General features: G+C 48.5%; 1 protein-coding gene across 1 annotated transcript in view; it reads right to left on the bottom strand.

The window, feature by feature from the left end:
• CASTOR2 (cytosolic arginine sensor for mTORC1 subunit 2) overlaps positions 1–17,708 on the bottom strand; it is a 422,141-nt gene that overhangs the window by 28,942 nt on the left and 375,491 nt on the right. Inside the window, exons 7-8 of the mRNA XM_078679416.1 lie at positions 5,427–5,509; positions 4,696–4,790 (exon numbers count right to left, since the gene is read on the bottom strand). Of these exons, the coding sequence (XP_078535542.1) occupies positions 4,696–4,790; positions 5,427–5,509 (178 nt within the window). The remainder of the gene's footprint in view (positions 1–4,695; positions 4,791–5,426; positions 5,510–17,708) is intronic.

The raw sequence follows: 17,708 nt of genomic DNA, 5'->3' as shown, positions 1-17,708 counted from the left end.
GAATATCCCGGACCCGCCGTTCCGGGGGATAAACCCGAAACTGCGCCGAGTCGAGAACCGCTCCGATGAAAAGGAGCTTTTGAGAGGGACACAGGTGTGATTTCGGCACATTGATGGAAAACCCCAGCTCGTGCAGGAGGTCTGCCGTCATCTGAAGGTGGTGGACGACTGTCTGGGGCGAGCCCGCCTTCAACAACCAGTCGTCGAGGTAGGGGAAGACTGAAACCCCTAACCGGCGCAGATGAGCTGCGACCACCGCCATCACTTTCGTGAACACCCGTGGGGCGCTGGTAAGGCCGAAGGGGAGCACGATAAACTGAAAGTGCTCGTGGCCTACCGTGAACCGCAGGTAACGCCGGTGGGCCGGCAGGACGGGGATGTGAAAATACGCATCCTGCAAGTCCAACGCTACCATCCAGTCTTGTGGGTCTAGAGCAGCCAAGACCTGAGCCAAAGTCAACATCTTGAACTTCTCCTTCCGGAGGAAGCCGTTGACGTTCCGTAGGTCCAAGATAGGACGCAGGCCTCCTTTGTCCTTCTTGGGCACCAGAAAGTAGTGGGAGTAGCAACCACACCCTACTTCTGGCCCAGGAACGCGCTCGATGGCCCCCTTGGCCAAGAGGGCCGTAACTTCCTCCTGCAGAAGTGTCAAGTGGTCCCCCGACACACGGTGGTTCTGCGGTGGCATGGCTGGAGGAGTGGACTCGAAGGGGAGGGCGTAGCCCCTTCGAACGAGCTGCAGCACCCACCTGTCCGATGTTATCGCGCGCCAGCGGGAGTGGTGATGGCGAACCCTGCCACCCACTGGCGTCACGTGAGCCCGAAAGCTCGGACTAGGAAGACTTGGATGCAGCAGCGGGGGGAGGCGTGGACTGACCTCGCCGCTGGCCTCTACCGCCACCACGGCGGAAACCACGGCCGCCACCGCGCTGGGGAGCGTTCTGCGGCGCGTGGCTGGCAGCACGTGTGGGACCGCCCCTCCCTTGGCCACGAAAGGGGCGAAACGAACCCGTCTGCTGGCGCTGGGTCGAAAGACCCAAGGACTTGGCCGTGACCCTGGAGTCCTTGAAGCGCTCCAGCGCGTGGTCCGCTTTGTCACCAAACAGGCGACTGCCATCAAATGGCATGTCCATGAGTGTATTTTGGACGTCTGGCGAGAAGTTGGCAGATCTCAGCCAAGCATGGCGACGAATCGCCACCGTCGTGGACATAGCCCGTCCCAGCGAGTCGGTCGTGTCCAGACCACAACGGATCGAGTACCGCGCCGCATCCCGGCCTTCAACGAAGGCCCGGGTGAGCTTGTCCCGCACTTCCTGGGGGCATTGCGGCAAACACTCCTCGACCGTATCCCACAGGGAGTGGGTGTAGCGGCCCAAGAGGCACGCGGTATTACAAGACCGCAGTCCAGCGCTCAAAGAGGAAAAGACCTTTTTACCAAATTGGTCATACCGCTTTGATTCCCGATCGGGCGGAGCCGACGGGAACGCGGACTGCGAAGTGGAGGCCTGGATCACCAGACTCTCCGGGGAGGGATGGGTGGATAGGAAGGCAGGGTCGTCCGAGCACGGACGGTGACGCCTGGCAACGTTCCGGTCAACCGGTGCACCGGAAGCGGGCCTGGACCAGGTGCCCAAAAGGACATCCGTCAGGGCCTCATTAAACGGCAGCAGAGGCTCCTGGGGGCATGACTGCGGTTTAAACACTTCGGTCAGAATGTTCGGCTTGACCTTCGCGACAGGGAGCTCAAGGCTCAAGGCCTTGGCAGCCCTCATCAGGACCACCGAATAGGCAGCACCTGCCTCAGATGCCACAGGGGTCGGGGAGACAAACCCAGGGTTGGGCGACTCGTCCAGACCACTGGCATCACCCAGATCACCTACCCAGTCCACATCATACTGGCAGGCACGGGATAAAGGGTCCTCAGACCCCTCCCAACCCTCTCCATACTCGTCCTCATCGCCGTATTCTGGATCGACGATATAGACCTCGGGGTCAATGGGCCCCATCGGCGCCGGATCCGGCGTCGGACGACGCCGGTCCGACTCCGCGTCAGGAGTCAGAGGGGGAATGGGGGTGGCGCCGCGTGGCGTCGGCGCCGGGGACCCGACGCCGGCCGGAACCGACGGCGGAGTCGCTGCACCGCGCGGAGGCGGTACCACGGGTTGGCCCAAAGGAACCGACGCCGGAGAGGCCGGTAGACCAGCCGGCGACGAACCTGAGGGGCCCAGCGGCGCCGAGGCCGGAGCCACCGGCGGCGTCGAGGCAGGAGCACCCGAACCGCTCGGGCCCCCAGACGGGACCGACGGGCCCGCAGGCGCCGTAGGCCCCGCCGGAGGAGACCTCGCCCTCATAGCGATGAGGAAGGCCTCGATCTCCTCACGCGACGCGCCTTCCCCAGGGACCGACGGGTATGGGGCAGACGGCGTCGGCAACCCACGCGGGGCCGCGGGGGTGGGGCCACCCGAGCCCCCGGCCGCATCACGCGGGCGTCAGGGGGAGTCGGGGGTACGATGACGACGCCCCGACTTCTTACGCTTACCTGACGAACCGGAGGAATGGTGGCGACTCCCGGAGCGCTCATGGCGGCTCCGCGATCGTTCCTTCGACCGCTCCCTCGACCTCCGACCGGACCGGGACCGCTCTCGACGCGGGGCCGACACACGGAGCTCGAGAAGCTTGCGGGACCGCTCCCGCCTAGCTTTACCAGTCAAGGCCCGACAGTCGACGCAGGACTCCACGTCGTGGTCCGCGCCCAGACACCGGAGGCAGAGTCGATGGTGGTCGGTGACCGACATCAGGCGGTCGCACTCGTCGCAACCCTTGAAACCGGGCATCCTACCGGCACCGTAGAAGATTAAGTAGTTAACAATAAACTTGGTCAAAAGACCGGAGTACTGCTCTTCGGATCTGCGCTAACTGGCGCGGAAAAAAGAAGAACTGACGTCAGCGCGCGGAGGCGGCGTCTATATACTCCAGCGACGTCATCACGGCGCACGACGACGCGGAGCCGCAGGGGACGCCTGCAGACGACGCCTACCGACGCGCAGGGGTACTGCTACGCAAAAGTTTCCGGATCCAGACTGACGCCTGGGGATATTCTAAGGTAAGGAATCTAATACTAACCTGTTTCTTTCAGATACAAGATCACACTATTTATGCGATGAACACAGACGCTACAGCAAAAAAAAAAAAAAAAAAACAGCAGATTACAGATGCTAAAACAGGCAGCATTGTATGCTGGGAGTGACTGCCTAGACACCTTTTTCCTGGGTGGGTTCTCTAAACTAATCACATTTAAATACATTGATGATTCTGACTTTGGCATAATATATCATTTACATTGGTACTTCTTCCACATTATTTTCACAAACCCCTATTGCACACTGTTAACAGAACGGACATTAAGGCGGACACTGCTGGTGATGTCTACAATAGAGGGAAACACAAGAAACCTTTGCTGATGTCAACGATGGGTAATTGTAAGGGCTTTACTGAACAACAACGTGTCCATTTACATCATTGCTTACACGATATCTATGCGAATACGGATAGTTAGGAATAATGTTTTCAGTGATGCACTGATTAGAGGATGTCTCTGCCAGTGTCCCTAGTTTAGAATGTCTCCAATGAAGTCACTGCTAAGAGGAGGACTCTGCACTTGTCCCTCACTTAGAATGTCTCTTTAGACGTCACTGCTAGAGGGTGTCTCTGTTGATATTCTTAGTATAGGATGTCTCTAAATAAATTGCCGCTTAGCAGATGTCCCTGCTGATGTTCCTCACATAGAATGTCTCTACTGATGTCACTGCTTAGAGGATGGATGTCTCTGCTGTTGGGCCTAGTTTAGCATGTCCCTACTGACATCGCTGCTACAAAATGTCTCTTGTAATGTACTACGTTTAGAATGTCTCTACTGACGTCACTGCTTAGAGGGTGTCTCAGCTCATGTCCCATGTTTAGAAAGTCTCAGTTGACGTCCCTGCTTAGAGCAGGTCTCTTGCTGTTGTCCCTCATACAGTATTTCTCTTTTAACGTTGCTTCTTAGACAATGTCACTGCTGTCATCCTAGTTTAGAATGCCCCTAACAACGTTGCTGGTTACTGGATCTCTCTGTTCTTGTCACCGGGAGAGAATGTCCCCTTCTAGCCACTAAGAGGTTGTGTGTCAACTGAATAACCAATAACAATGCTCACAGAGATGGAGATGGGTTACACCTGAAGTCAGATTGAAAGAAAAGCCCAGGAGATAGATGGCTGGACAGTTTTGGTTGATGGTCTATACCTTAGGAGGATTAGTAGTCATAAGAAATTCTCACAAACTTTCCCGGCACTTCTAGCCTGCCTGCAAAGGATTCCTTTGATCGGTGGATGCAAGGGTCAGAGGTACAATGTGCCATACCAAGTCTTGTGACTTAGAATCACTGAGGTGGACTTCGAAGGTTCTGTGACTTTGCTGCTTCTGGTGAATATGGAATACTAGAAATAAGTGTACATTCCGAATACATGCAGATTAAAGATTTGGAGAATTGCAGCTTCAAAGCAATGTGGATGTATATATATATTGGGATCAATAAGGAATTAATCTTACAGAACAACATAAGGTGCTATTGCACCAGCATAAAATAATGTAAATGGTTTCTCAAGGCCAACTACCCTCTGCCATTGGTTTTGCCCACTTAGTGCTATAAAAACTTACCAGTGCATGATCGAACTTAAATGTGCTGATGTAATACGCCGGAATGTCGGCAGCGGCAAGGGGCTCCGAAATCTGGGCCACAATCCCACATTCATCTGAAGGAGGGAAGGATACCAACAAATCATTGGTGAAGGAATAACACAACTGTGGAGACAGTCATCTCTGGGTTACAGTAATGAACTGGAGGGAAGGATGGCAGGCACTGTAGTGCAGGTCACCACAGGCAATGGCAGAAAGCACTGTGAATTACACTCTTTAAGGAACACGGGCGGTGTCATAACAGCTACTCGCAGTAGTACAAGCACAATGATGCTGTGACAGCAGGTGCTGCCGGGCACATAAACCCAGCAACAACACAGTTACATATAGTATATACAGGAATTTACACTCATTCATACGCTCCACAGTTATCACGAATATGCTGGCAAATACACATGTGCACAGATGTCAAAAGGGGTAACCAGGTGTAGCATGTGCTATCCATCGCTTGCCATTTGGCATCCCTGACCCTGTACCAGCTACTCCTTGTAATAGAAGGTTATGAATACAAAAGCGGGAAAAGAAAGAAAACAGGGCTTTGTAGTTTCTACTCTTTGTCCTTTCCCAACCCCAACAGAAACAGCACATGAGAGGATGCAAATGGTCAGAAAATGGGTCAACCCTGTGGTTTCATCAAAGGAATAACAGGATCATTGATTAGTGCAGCATTATACGCTGGGATGATAACATACCAAAGCCAAGAGGTTGCCCACCAATCCGAACCATCTTCCAGAGTTCTCCAGATGCACTTGTAAATAACAGATGATTAGGAAACCTTTGAAGATAAAAAATAATGCAGTCAATGCACAGAAGCTGAATCTAACCTGATCCTTGGTTGTACTCCAGTGTGGACTTGACAAGCTCACTATTATTCACCAGGCAATTATTGAAGCATTTGGGAGACTCATAACAGAGCTTAGTGTCAGGCAGTAAGCTACAAACTGTGGGCTGCAAAAACTGGCGTGGGGATGTAGGGAGGCAGCATGCCCAAGGGGCACACTCTCAATAATTAAACTCACAAGCTGTTCTCAGCATTATCAATGGTAGTTTGCAAGCAAACACAACTATTGTTGAATACAAGTGAAAAAGAAGCTTAACCCACACAAGGATGATGTTATGTGGATTAAACTTGCCCAGGTCTTCTTTCCACGTTCAGTTGGGCATGCTCTGAATGACTGACTCCCTTGGTCTTAGTGCGGATTCCAAGCCCTGCCAAGTTCCATGCATCAGGGGTTAGACTAACACATTTTAGTGCTGGTGTCCGCATAATAGCATTAAAATGCATTCACCCCAGGGACCACTCGGAGGCATGCTGTAATACAAGGAAGGCTGCACTGCATTTAAACAGCAAACGCGCTGTGCAGCCCAACTAAGTGCTCAGCTCTGTTCTCCGAACACTGTAGCTGCGTCGCTCTTTCACCTATACTCACTATCAACTACTTAGGTTCCGCGCCGACCGGGGAATTATTGATCATTGACCAGGAAGTTCACGAGTGCAACGCAGCTTTCAGTTTATAGTTCATAGTGCTGAGAAACAAAATGTTTATTAGCCAATGAGGATGGACGAACAGCCCAAATTACAGCCAGTAGAGTGAAGTCCTCGGCTCGGAAAGGAGGAGTGCAAGCGTCTCATGGCTTTCTGTTGTGGAGACTGGCTGATTTAGTTTTGTAAATACTAAAAAAGGACAACATATATGTTGCAATATTCCCAGACACAGTACAGTTGGCCACATTGGACTAATATTTCCAGGACTAAATTATATGCAATTTCTCGCCCCACCCAAAAAATTGATTTTACATGGCTCTCTCCACTAACTACGCTCCCAGCCACTGGCCGGTTTCAATTGTTGTTTTCATCAATAACATTACTATTAATTGTGTCCAGCACTTGTTAAGCTGGGGAGTCTGGGGGTGATTGGTGGGGGAGTGGAGGGGGATGGCTCTTTACTCTTCAGTCTCAATGGCGAGTGCTGGTGGTCAGGTGAAGGACACACTGCAGTGTTGAAAGCTCCTGCAGTGCGGGCAAGTCAGACACACCTGAGTGAGGAGTCAGGGCAGCTGGGACTTGACCTTGACACAGCCGTGACAGACTTAGCCTCCATGAACTGCAGCCGGCTGCTGCATCCAAGTTAGTGGCGCTTTCTGCCCAGCCCGGCTAAATAACTTGGAAGATGTTCAATGGAAGTGCTCAGCCTGGCAGCACCCTCCCCAGGCTCTTCTGAACTGGCAGCCTCGTCAGGTGAGTCATGACCTCTCGCTCTCCATTGAAGTTTCTTAGGAAAACAATGCCATATTGATTCTTCCCTGCCATTAGGACTTGAAGAGAGCGGACATTTTTAAATCAAACATTAGTAAGATAAGCTATAGAAAATGGACTTTCCTTGCTAATTGTAATGAATTTCAGTAACTAAAAAGTTCTTACACAAAAGGACTGACATGTTTCAGTTTTAGTATATTATGGTTTTGCAAATACAGTTCCTTCTTTAGTATAATGATAGTGATGTTAGTAGTAGAATGCAGACAATTTGCTTTACTGTGAGAAACTTAGCGGCCATCTTAGAAGGGGTTCTCGCTGAGAGACAAGGATAATGTTCACAGTTCTATAACATTCATGACACAAGACATGTTGTTCACCAGCTCTTGCTTTTTTGTCTACATCATGTTACTTGCCTGTATGTTTCAAGATTTTAATAACTATGTATCTTCAATCACTTTATTCGCATTTTTGTAAGTGCATAAAAGTACAAAACATTAAAAGTACTACATGGCAAAATTTACAAGAGAGTAAAAATGTTAACAAATTGATTGGATATTAAAACAACGAGGTACTAAAACCTATAAACACATTAAAAGTCGAAGGCGTACGTTAGACAGAGTATTAAAGTCCCTACAACAAAACATTATAAAAGTTTAAAAATACATAAATACGATTTAAAATGATGTATCTTAATTTATCATGAAATGGTTCATTTGTATATCATCAGAAACGTGACTCACCTGTACACGTGTATATAATTATCTTAGTTGTGCTATCAGTAAACTATTGAATCCTACTTTTTATATTAGTGGCAATTTCATTCATCTGAGCTCTCTGCAGCATGTGCATTAACCATACCCCCTTCCAGTTAGAGTAAGTTATTCTGACAACTAGAAGCATGTTTCTCTAAGTTAATTTACATTATGCATAAAAATACAGGTAACCTTGCTTTAAGCGGATTTTGCAGCAGTTTGAACATATTTTTAGAGATTTTCAGTGCTCAAATTGTGTAATTGCTAATATTTATATACACTCATTGCTTGATTTTACTTGCAAGAAAGTGTCACTCTAAGTGTCACACATTTCGCAGTTGAAGGTCACTCAGAAATACATTGAAGCCATGGATATGTTACACATAAGCAATCTGAAAACTTGACAGTTCTGGATTCCTGTGGCAAAGATAAAGGAGGTGGGGGAGGGCAGGCTCAGAGTCCTAGTTAGCATAATGGCAGCTTCAGTGTTTTCTGCTACTGAAGAAAAGTTCCAGTTCATATGGCCAGTTTGCTCTGTCCTAGCACTGCCCACCCTTCAGAGGCATCAGCAACAGAGCAGTAATTGGAGGCGGGGGGGCCTGGGACAGGAAAGGGGCAGAGGGATAGAAAATCATATGAGCGGGGTAAAGACATGTGGAGGGGAGCAATGACAGGTGGAGTGGAGCAATGACAGGTGGAAAGGAGCAGTGACAGGTCGACACGGGTACAAAAGACATGGAAAAGACAGAAATGATGCACCACACACACACGCCAAACACATGCACGCACCGACATGCGCACACACACGCATACACATCAGTTCTCTTCCAGGGGATCCTCATCAATAGTCATAAGCATTAGAATATTCCCGCCCATGCGCGGGACCCCGGAAACAATATATTATATGTGCCCCACATATATATAGACATATATATATATACATATATATATATAAAAATAAGCAATTGCAGCCAAACAAAACAGTGGAGTTGGAATATGCTGTGAAGAATTTCCACCATACATTTGTATTTGCATTAAAAACATGAGAAACAACACCAATGCTTGTTTAGAAACTGTTTTAATGCTTAGAAAGCAGTAGAAATTCTTATAACACACTGTAAGCATATACAGCTCCCAGGCTGCATTGCAAATACCCAGTCTAAAAAGGCTGGAAAGCTAACTTGTAGCTGTATGTACTAAAACTGACGCCGTGCCTTTAAGGCACCTCTGCCCCTAGCTTCCCATCATGCCTCAGGGGTTACAGTTAGGTCAGTTGTTCTTTCCGGCTCCTTCAGGAAGGACCCTGGTTACATAGCTCCACACTTTTCTGCCTTTTTCAGTCAGAAAATCTTCTAAAGAACAATGTTTTTGATTTACTTTGACTTTTAGCATCAGTGTCAAGTAAATAACTGCTTAACAGTCAATTTTTTGTGAGGTTTTCCTGTCAGGATGCCCACTCTTTTTGATAAATGTCCTTCTTGTGGCCACAAGAAGGCAAAAACAGACTCTCATGAGGTCTGTATTTTATGCTTGCCAGAGGATCATGATCCTAAAGTCTGTTCACATTGTGAAAACCTGTCTGAGAGGACTCTTAAAGACAGAGAAAGGAACAGGCTCTATGGTCTGGCTCAGAGATCCATGAGAGGAAGATCTACAGAGAGGAAGAGTTCAAAGAGACCCAGAACTCCCTCCAAAGGCAAGTCAGAGCGTCCGTCGACCTCAACGCCGGGCTCGGCGCTGAAAAAACAACTTCTGATGGACAGTTCTAGAGAGAAAACTCAGTCGACGTCGGGACCGGCGTCGAGGAAGAGACCGTCGTCGAAAAGAAGTTCACAGACGACGAAGAAACGACGATCGGCGTCGAGAGAAGCGTCGTTGAGAACATCGGCATCGAGACAAAGATCTCCTCCGCCGTCGTCAACTCGGCGACGATCGGCGTCGAAGGACAGGTCTCCATCGTCGTCATCATCTCGACGACGTTCGACGTGGAGACATAAGTCAACTCCGCCGCCGTCAACCAGGTGACGGTCGGCGTCGAGAGACAGATCACACTCACTGTCGCATCAACATCGACAGGCTTCTAAGAGCGTGACACCTCCGCCGACGCCTCCACGGAGACGCTCGACGTCGAGGAGCAAGAGCCCCATCAGACGCTCGCCGTCGAGGACATCGTCGACGACAGGACAACGTCGTCCGACATTGAAAAGACCATCTCCGTCGCCGGCAGACCAACGTCGGTCGACGTCGAGACCTCCGTCGACGGCAGCACAACACCGTTCGACGTCGAGACCTCCGTCGACGGCAGGGCAATGCCGTTCCACATCGGGGGAGAAGACTCCGTTGTCGGCTCAACATCGCCGGTCGACGTCGAGGGACCACAGGTCACCGTCGAGGCATTCAGCGCCAAAGGTTATCGCTCCGTCGACGCCACAGAGGCGTTCGACTTCGAGAGAAAGACTTTTGAGACGTCCTCCAACGCCGGTGAGACAAAGATCACCTTCAGTGATTTCGACCATTCTTGTAACGCAATCTGCTTCTCACCACTCCTCCTCAGGTACCGCTGGCTCATCGAGGTCCTCTTCTAGAAGCAGGAGTCCAGTGCAGCAGTCACCACAACGACGGTATATCACTCAGACAAGACTCTCGCCAAGATGGTATGGTCCGTTGAGTAATTGGAAGGATTCTGGAGCGACGAAGAGGCTACAAAGATATTTAAGCCCGCACCACAGGTCACCTCTTCAGAGACTAATAGAGGAGGTAGACAGACAGGGTCCTACCAGGCAACGATCACGCTCTCGGGAGAGGAGAGCGGAAAGGTCACGTACCCCCAGTATCTCCCGATCTCCACGGAGTGAACAATCCAGATCTCGAACACCGAAAAGGGCGGAGAGATCGAGATCCCCCCGAAGGGAGCATCGGAGACAATCACGTTCTCCCCGAGGGGAAGAACGATCAAGAAGATCTCCGGTGCGGAAGGAAAAATCTCATCACAGGAGAAGGAGAACTCCATCTTCTCCTTCTTCTTCTTCATCCTCAGCTAGAAATTCTAAAGGGGATTACTCTCCGACGCTGGCAGACAGCCCTCGCTCCAGAGCTTCCCCGATGGACGACGTCAACACGTATCTGGACGTCTTACAAAGGGGGGCTCACAAACTAAATATAGAGATGGCTGTTCCAGAAGTGTCCACTACTGTGATTTTTGAGACCCTTCGTCTCAAATCATCTACAAGGCCTTTACTCCCATTGGTTCCAGGGATATTGGATCCAATCAAAGACGTTTTCCTCACACCAGCAACGGTCAAGGCGGTACCGGCACGTATTCAGAAGAAATATAGGCCTGCCGAATCAGACCCTATCTTTGTTAAGGGAGAGCCTGCGGCGGACTCAGTCATTGTAGCCTCAGCTAGAAAGACTCACACTGTCGCCCCTTCTTCTTCGGTCCCGCCTGACAAAGACAGCAGGATGCAAGATTCTTGGGGACGCAGGGTATGCAGCACAGCAGCTTCATCCCTGAAAGTCTCTAGTGCATCAGCTCTTCTGGGAAGGTACGATAGAGCACTATGGGACTCCATGGAACGATTCAAGGAGAAATTGCCCAAAGAGGACCAGAAAGATTTTGAGGAGACAGTGACGGAGGGCTGTTTGGTGGCTAACCAAATGATTAGTTCATCAGCAGATAACGCCCTTCTAGCAGGACATGCCTACTCACATGGGGTATGTGCGAGGAGATCCTCCTGGCTGCGTTTAACTGGTCTCAAGCCAGATGCCCAGCAGCGCATCCTCAATCTACCTTTTTCCGGATCTTCACTCTTCGGGGAGCATGCCGATCAGGAAATGACCCGTATGAAGACGGAGTTAGACACAGTGAAGGCGGTTGGTCTGGAAAAAAAGAAAGGGCCGTTCAAAAGACGCTTCAAGACCAATAAGAACCGGGGAGGCCAACAGAGGGTTCAAACCCCTCAATGGTCTCAAAGCAAGCCACAAGGAAAGCCTCAATACAGAGGAGGAAAGTCGGGTAGAGGCAGAGGCGGACATCTTCAGTCCTCTACTACGCCTAGAGGAGGCAAAGCCTGAGCAGTGGCTTCCTCTGGCACCGTTACCCACTCCAGTGGGAGTAAGTGCTTCACAACACCTAGCAGAGTGGGTCAGCATCACAAAAGATCGGTGGGTGCTGAATATACTGCGCTACGTTTCCGGAAGAAACCGCAACCGATTCCTCCAAAAAAGAATCGCTCGTACCAACTAAAGCTCCTCAAAAGGGAAGTAAGCGTCCTCTTAAAGAAAAACGCAATCGAAGAGGTACCTCCATCCCAAAGGGGGAAAGGAGTGTATTCAAGATATTTCCTAGTCCCCAAAAAAGACCAAGAAGGCAAGTTCAGACCGATTTTGGATCTTCGACTCCTCAACAAAGTGGTGGTCAAAGAGAAGTTTCGCATGTTGGCACTGCACCAAATATGTCCTCATCTACAAATCGGGGATTGGATGTGTTCGGTGGACTTACAAGACGCGTATTTCCACATTCCCATTACACCAGGTCATCGAAAGTACTTGAGGTTCCTAGTAGGGAACAAGCATTACCAGTACAAGGTACTCCCCTTCGGTCTCAAATCCGCACCAAGGGTCTTCACCAAATGCATGGCAGTGGTAGCGGCATGTCTTCACAAAAGAGGTCTCTTTGTGTACCCATATTTAGACGACTGGCTCTTGAAGAGTTCGTCCCATCGTCAAGTCACCAAAGACTGTCACCTATGTCTCCAACAAATGCACAGGCTCGGCCTGCATGTGAACACAGAAAAGTCAGTCCTGCTTCCCACGCAAAGTATCCACTATCTGGGAGCAGTTCTGGACACAAAGTTAGGAAGAGCGTTTCCTTCGCAGGAGAGACTATCATCCATGGGGCAGAAATGCAAAAAGTTGCTTCAGTCTCCTCGGCCAAAGGTTCGAGAAGTGGCATCTCTATTGGGCTCCATGGCGTCCTGCATCTTCCTAATACCAAACGCCAGGTTGATGATGCGGCCTCTGCACCAGTCTGTGGAAGACCAGTGGGACCAGGTGACAGGAGATTGGGAGGATCGAATCAACCTGTCTCAAGCAGCTTTGACCTCCATACAGTGGTGGTCTCGTCCTCGGAATGTCCTGCAGGGAGTCCCTTTTCAGCAACCTCTTCCTTCGCTGTCTGTGGTAACAGACGCATCTCTGGAAGGCTGGGGTGCTCACATGGGTCACCTTCAGATTCAGGGTCGTTGGTCGACCAACCTTCAGGCATACCACATCAACATGCTGGAGCTTCGAGCAGTTCATCTGGCGCTCAAAGCGTTCCTTCCAGCAATAACAACGGACAAAATCCTGGTTCAGACGGACAACACTACAACGATGTTCTATCTGAACAAACAAGGAGGAACTCGATCTCGCCCTCTATCTCTGGAGGCCCAGACTATCTGGCACTGGCTTCTGGCTCGGGGATTGTCGGTGGTGGCAGTGCACCTCCCAGGCGAGCTAAATACAAAAGCAGACGCGCTCAGCAGGCACTTCGAAGATCAGCCAGACTGGGTGCTAAACGACGAGGTAGTCGAAGAGCTTTTCCGTTGCTGGGGTCGTCCACACATAGACTTATTTGCGGACGACGAAAACACCAAATGCCACTCCTTCGCGTCCAGGTTCCACCGGCCAGGGACGAAAGGGAATGCTCTACTGTTGGAGTGGACAGGAATGTTCGCCTATGCGTTTCCCCCTCTGGCTCTGATTCCGAAGGTGGTGGCCAAGCTCATCAGATCGAGCATGGACATGATCCTGATAGCCCCGGATTGGCCGCGACAATGGTGGTATCCAGATCTGTTACATCTGTCGCTGTGTCCACACAGACGCCTGCCGTGCAGGCCGGACCTGTTGAGCAAGATGAACGGGAGGATCCTGCATCCCAACCTCCCGTCACTGAACCTGACTGCATGGCTCCTGAGGTCTTACAGTATGGACACTTAAATCTGCCTCCGGAGTGTATGCATATCTTAAAAGAGTCCAAAAGACCTTCCACGAGGGCGTCTTATGCGTTCAAGTGGAAAAGGTTTTTCATTTGGTGTAAGGACCGTGGTTTTGATCCCACCAAAGGTCAAGCAGAGGTAGTCCTTCCATACCTCCTTTCCTTGGCTACATCAGGGTTGAAATACGCTTCTATTAGGGTCCATCTATCTGCCATAGTAGCGTACAGGAAATCCCCTACACAAACATCGTTTTTTCAAGTTCCAGTGGTTCAGGATTTCCTTCAGGGGTTAAAGAAGGTCTATCCCCCTGTGAGAAATCCTTCTCCTCCCTGGGAGTTGAACCTAGTTCTCTCCAGGCTGATGTTGACACCGTTTGAGCCTATACACAAGGCCTCCTTGCAGCATCTCACTTGGAAGGCGGCCTTCTTGGTGGCAATAACCTCTGCGCGCAGGGTTAGCGAGATACAAGCACTCTGCACCAAGGAACCTTACACTGTGTTTCACCATAACAGAGTGGTAATGAGGGCTCATCCATCTTTCCTTCCAAAAGTGGTCTTGGATTTTCATATAAATCAAACGATTACCCTTCCTTCGTTCTTTCCTAGCCCATCGACCCCAGCGGAGAGGTCGTTGCACTCGTTGGATCTTAAACGGGTACTAAAGTTTTACCTAGAAAAGACAAAGGGCATCAGAAAGACAGATCAACTCTTTGTCAATTATGGTTCAATAAGAACGGGGTTTGCAGCAGCCAAAAGATCCATCTCCAGATGGATTGTATCCTGTATCAGACTGTCATACCAGCTGGCTGGCAAACCTTTGTTACAATCACCCAAAGCTCATTCCACTAGAGGGAAAGCAGCCACAATAGCGTTTTTACATGACATTCCTATGTCAGAAATATGCAAGGCTACAACATGGAAATCAGTCCATACCTTTACAAGGCATTATTGCCTAGAGTCTGATTCCAGAGCGGAATCTCAAGTAGGGCAAGCCTCCTTGAGAAACCTATTTGGGTAATATGAGGCCTACTTTTGGGGCCTAAGAATCTGAATGTTATCTGTTGATTCCTTTGCCCGCAGGGATGAGGTGAGGCTCGCTACTCTATTCTAATGCTTATGACTATTGATGAGGATCCCCTGGAAGAGAAGGATTAGTTACTTACCTGTAATCCTAGTTCTCTTCCAGGGGTATCCTCATCAAAGTCATAAGCAACCCTCCCGCCTCCCCGGGCAAAGGACGTTGTTTATTCAATAGGAGATATTTTAACCTGTTATTACCATGGTTTGGTTTTCAGTCTCCGAAAAGAACAACTGACCTAACTGTAACCCCTGAGGCATGATGGGAAGCTAGGGGCAGAGGTGCCTTAAAGGCACGGCGTCAGTTTTAGTACATACAGCTACAAGTTAGCTTTCCAGCCTTTTTAGACTGGGTATTTGCAATGCAGCCTGGGAGCTGTATATGCTTACAGTGTGTTATAAGAATTTCTACTGCTTTCTAAGCATTAAAACAGTTTCTAAACAAGCATTGGTGTTGTTTCTCATGTTTTTAATGCAAATACAAATGTATGGTGGAAATTCTTCACAGCATATTCCAACTCCACTGTTTTGTTTGGCTTCAATTGCTTATTTTTATATATATATATATGTATATATATATGTCTATATATATGTGGGGCACATATAATATATTGTTTCCGGGGTCCCGCGCATGGGCGGGAATATTCTAATGCTTATGACTTTGATGAGGATACCCCTGGAAGAGAACTAGGATTACAGGTAAGTAACTAATCCTTTTCGCTCATATAGAACAGGAATACAAATCAGGTGTTGTGCAGACTTTCTCAAATCTTCTCTCACAAATAGAAAAAGTACTGCATTGGCAACAACAGAGTACATTTCTCTCACAAACAGAACAAGTAAAACAGGCACCACAGCAGAAGACAGACACACAAAAGGTAACTGCACGAGCAACAGGTACAGAGCAAGCTTCCCTCAAACAGAAAAGGTGTAGGAAGCAGGAGGATAAGACAAGCACACATAGAACAGGTACAGCAGCAACAGCAGTAGTGCAATTTACACACACACACACACACACACGCCCTCCCTCCTTCCCAGACGAAAAGTATGTGCCAACAAATAGAGGAAATCCTTGTAGTTCAGTCTGCATCTGTCACACCTGGCACAGCTGTGGAGTACTTTATGTCCCAGTGTCCCAAATAAATATTAATCCACACGAGAAAAGATTGATCAACTTTTCATGCACGGCAAATTGACAAAATGTGATGTGAACCAGTGCAAAGTGTTGATTTGTTACTTTCTTTCCTGTGCAACATCGTTTTGGGCTGGAAAGTTGCCTAAAATAAAGCAAAGTAGCACCTTGCTCTCTTTTGAGTTGCTTGATTTTATAGGCATCCGTTGAGTGACACATAGAGGTTCCCATGCTCCACTCATGTTATTTAACACAAAGCTCTATCTAATGATGGTAGATAGGGCTCTGCGGCAAAAAATGAGGCCTCCTCGAGGAAGGTGCAACGTATGAGATATGTTTTTATTTCCTCAAACTTTGTATGTGTGTTGCCCTGTACAACACAGATGCAAAGTGAGATTTTTTTAAAGCCTAATCATAGTGTTTTGTACTGAAAGGGTACCCATCCAATAAAAACCAAAGGCTAGACTCACACAGACACCTTTGCACAAGGCTGCAAAGGTGTGGGTGTAGCATTAGACAGTCTAATTATGCACCAGCACTTGGGAAAAGAGCAGCACTGCCATATCTTTGTGGACTTGGGCTACCCTTTCATGCAACGCATTGCAGCAACTTTGACACATAGTTCTAATTTCACCCACAGCGCCCATATCATCGATGTATACAATGCTACGTAGAACTCCTCCCTCTGCCTCAGAGTAACCAGGTATTTATGGTCCAGCAGATCCTTCTGTGTAGCAAAGGCTTCTCAGTATGTCGGCAAGGTCTGTTTTACCATTACAGTTCCCTTTAAAGTTCAACAGTTCGCAATGCAACTAGGGCACATGAACAGAGAGTGCAATAGGCTGCTTATACTGTGGATTCCCAGAGGAGCAGAACAATGTCTTTAGAGAGTTATGCTCTCCTTGCAGCTGTACCTTTCCCTGCCGGGGGGATTCTGGAACTCTTTGCTAACCAGGCAACATGAGACTTGGTCTATGTCCAACGGCTTTGTCTACATGCATTGATTTAGAGGGTAGGAGGGTTGAGTAGACAGATGCCACAATAATTGTACTTAGGGTTATTGGGTTGTGGATGATCACAGACTATATCTGCATACTAATGATTATCAATAATATTTCTATTTAGCTTATGGTAATATTCCTGTCCATGGTAATACAATGAAACATACAAAGCAGTCTATGCTTCATTAAAAAAACATAATCAAACTGACAAAGGTCACTAAAATGAATGTTAGTCAACTAGGGATATATAATTTTTGCAAACCTAAAGATGTATGATTTTCATATTAAATGTAAATTTGAGTGTTAAAATGTGAATAATTGCCCATCCAGAAGATTTGCAAATTGCCTATGTGGGCACATTAAGATAGCAATAAAGGAACGACTACATCACTCATTCCATGGGGGCAGTTGCCAATGATATATACATAAATAGCCATTGCTGTTACAGCCACAGAGGTAAGATGGGAAAGGTATCATGGCCCTCTGAATTCAGTGGCAGAAAAGAAGCTATTTCGTTTTCTGCTCTTGCTAATGAGTGGCACCACATTGCATTTAAATTGTGATTGTGCAATAATGCACCCATGTCACAAGCCAAAGCATATCGATTAGCAAGAGGCACTGCATGCATAAAGGTTATTTGTTTTCATTGCGTTCACATTATGCACCCATTCATTTACCCAGACTCATCCTCTCATTCCTGTAAGGTAGAGCAGAAGCAGATTCTATCTTTCTAGTAATCACAGAGGCTCTGATGGGCAGATTCGGAATACAGAAGCAG

Source organism: Lissotriton helveticus, chromosome 3_1 (assembly GCF_964261635.1).
Source record: "Lissotriton helveticus chromosome 3_1, aLisHel1.1, whole genome shotgun sequence".
Lineage (NCBI taxonomy): Eukaryota > Metazoa > Chordata > Amphibia > Caudata > Salamandridae > Lissotriton > Lissotriton helveticus.
The sequence above is the reverse complement of the archived record's forward strand: the minus strand, read 5'-3'. Positions and strand labels throughout refer to the sequence as shown.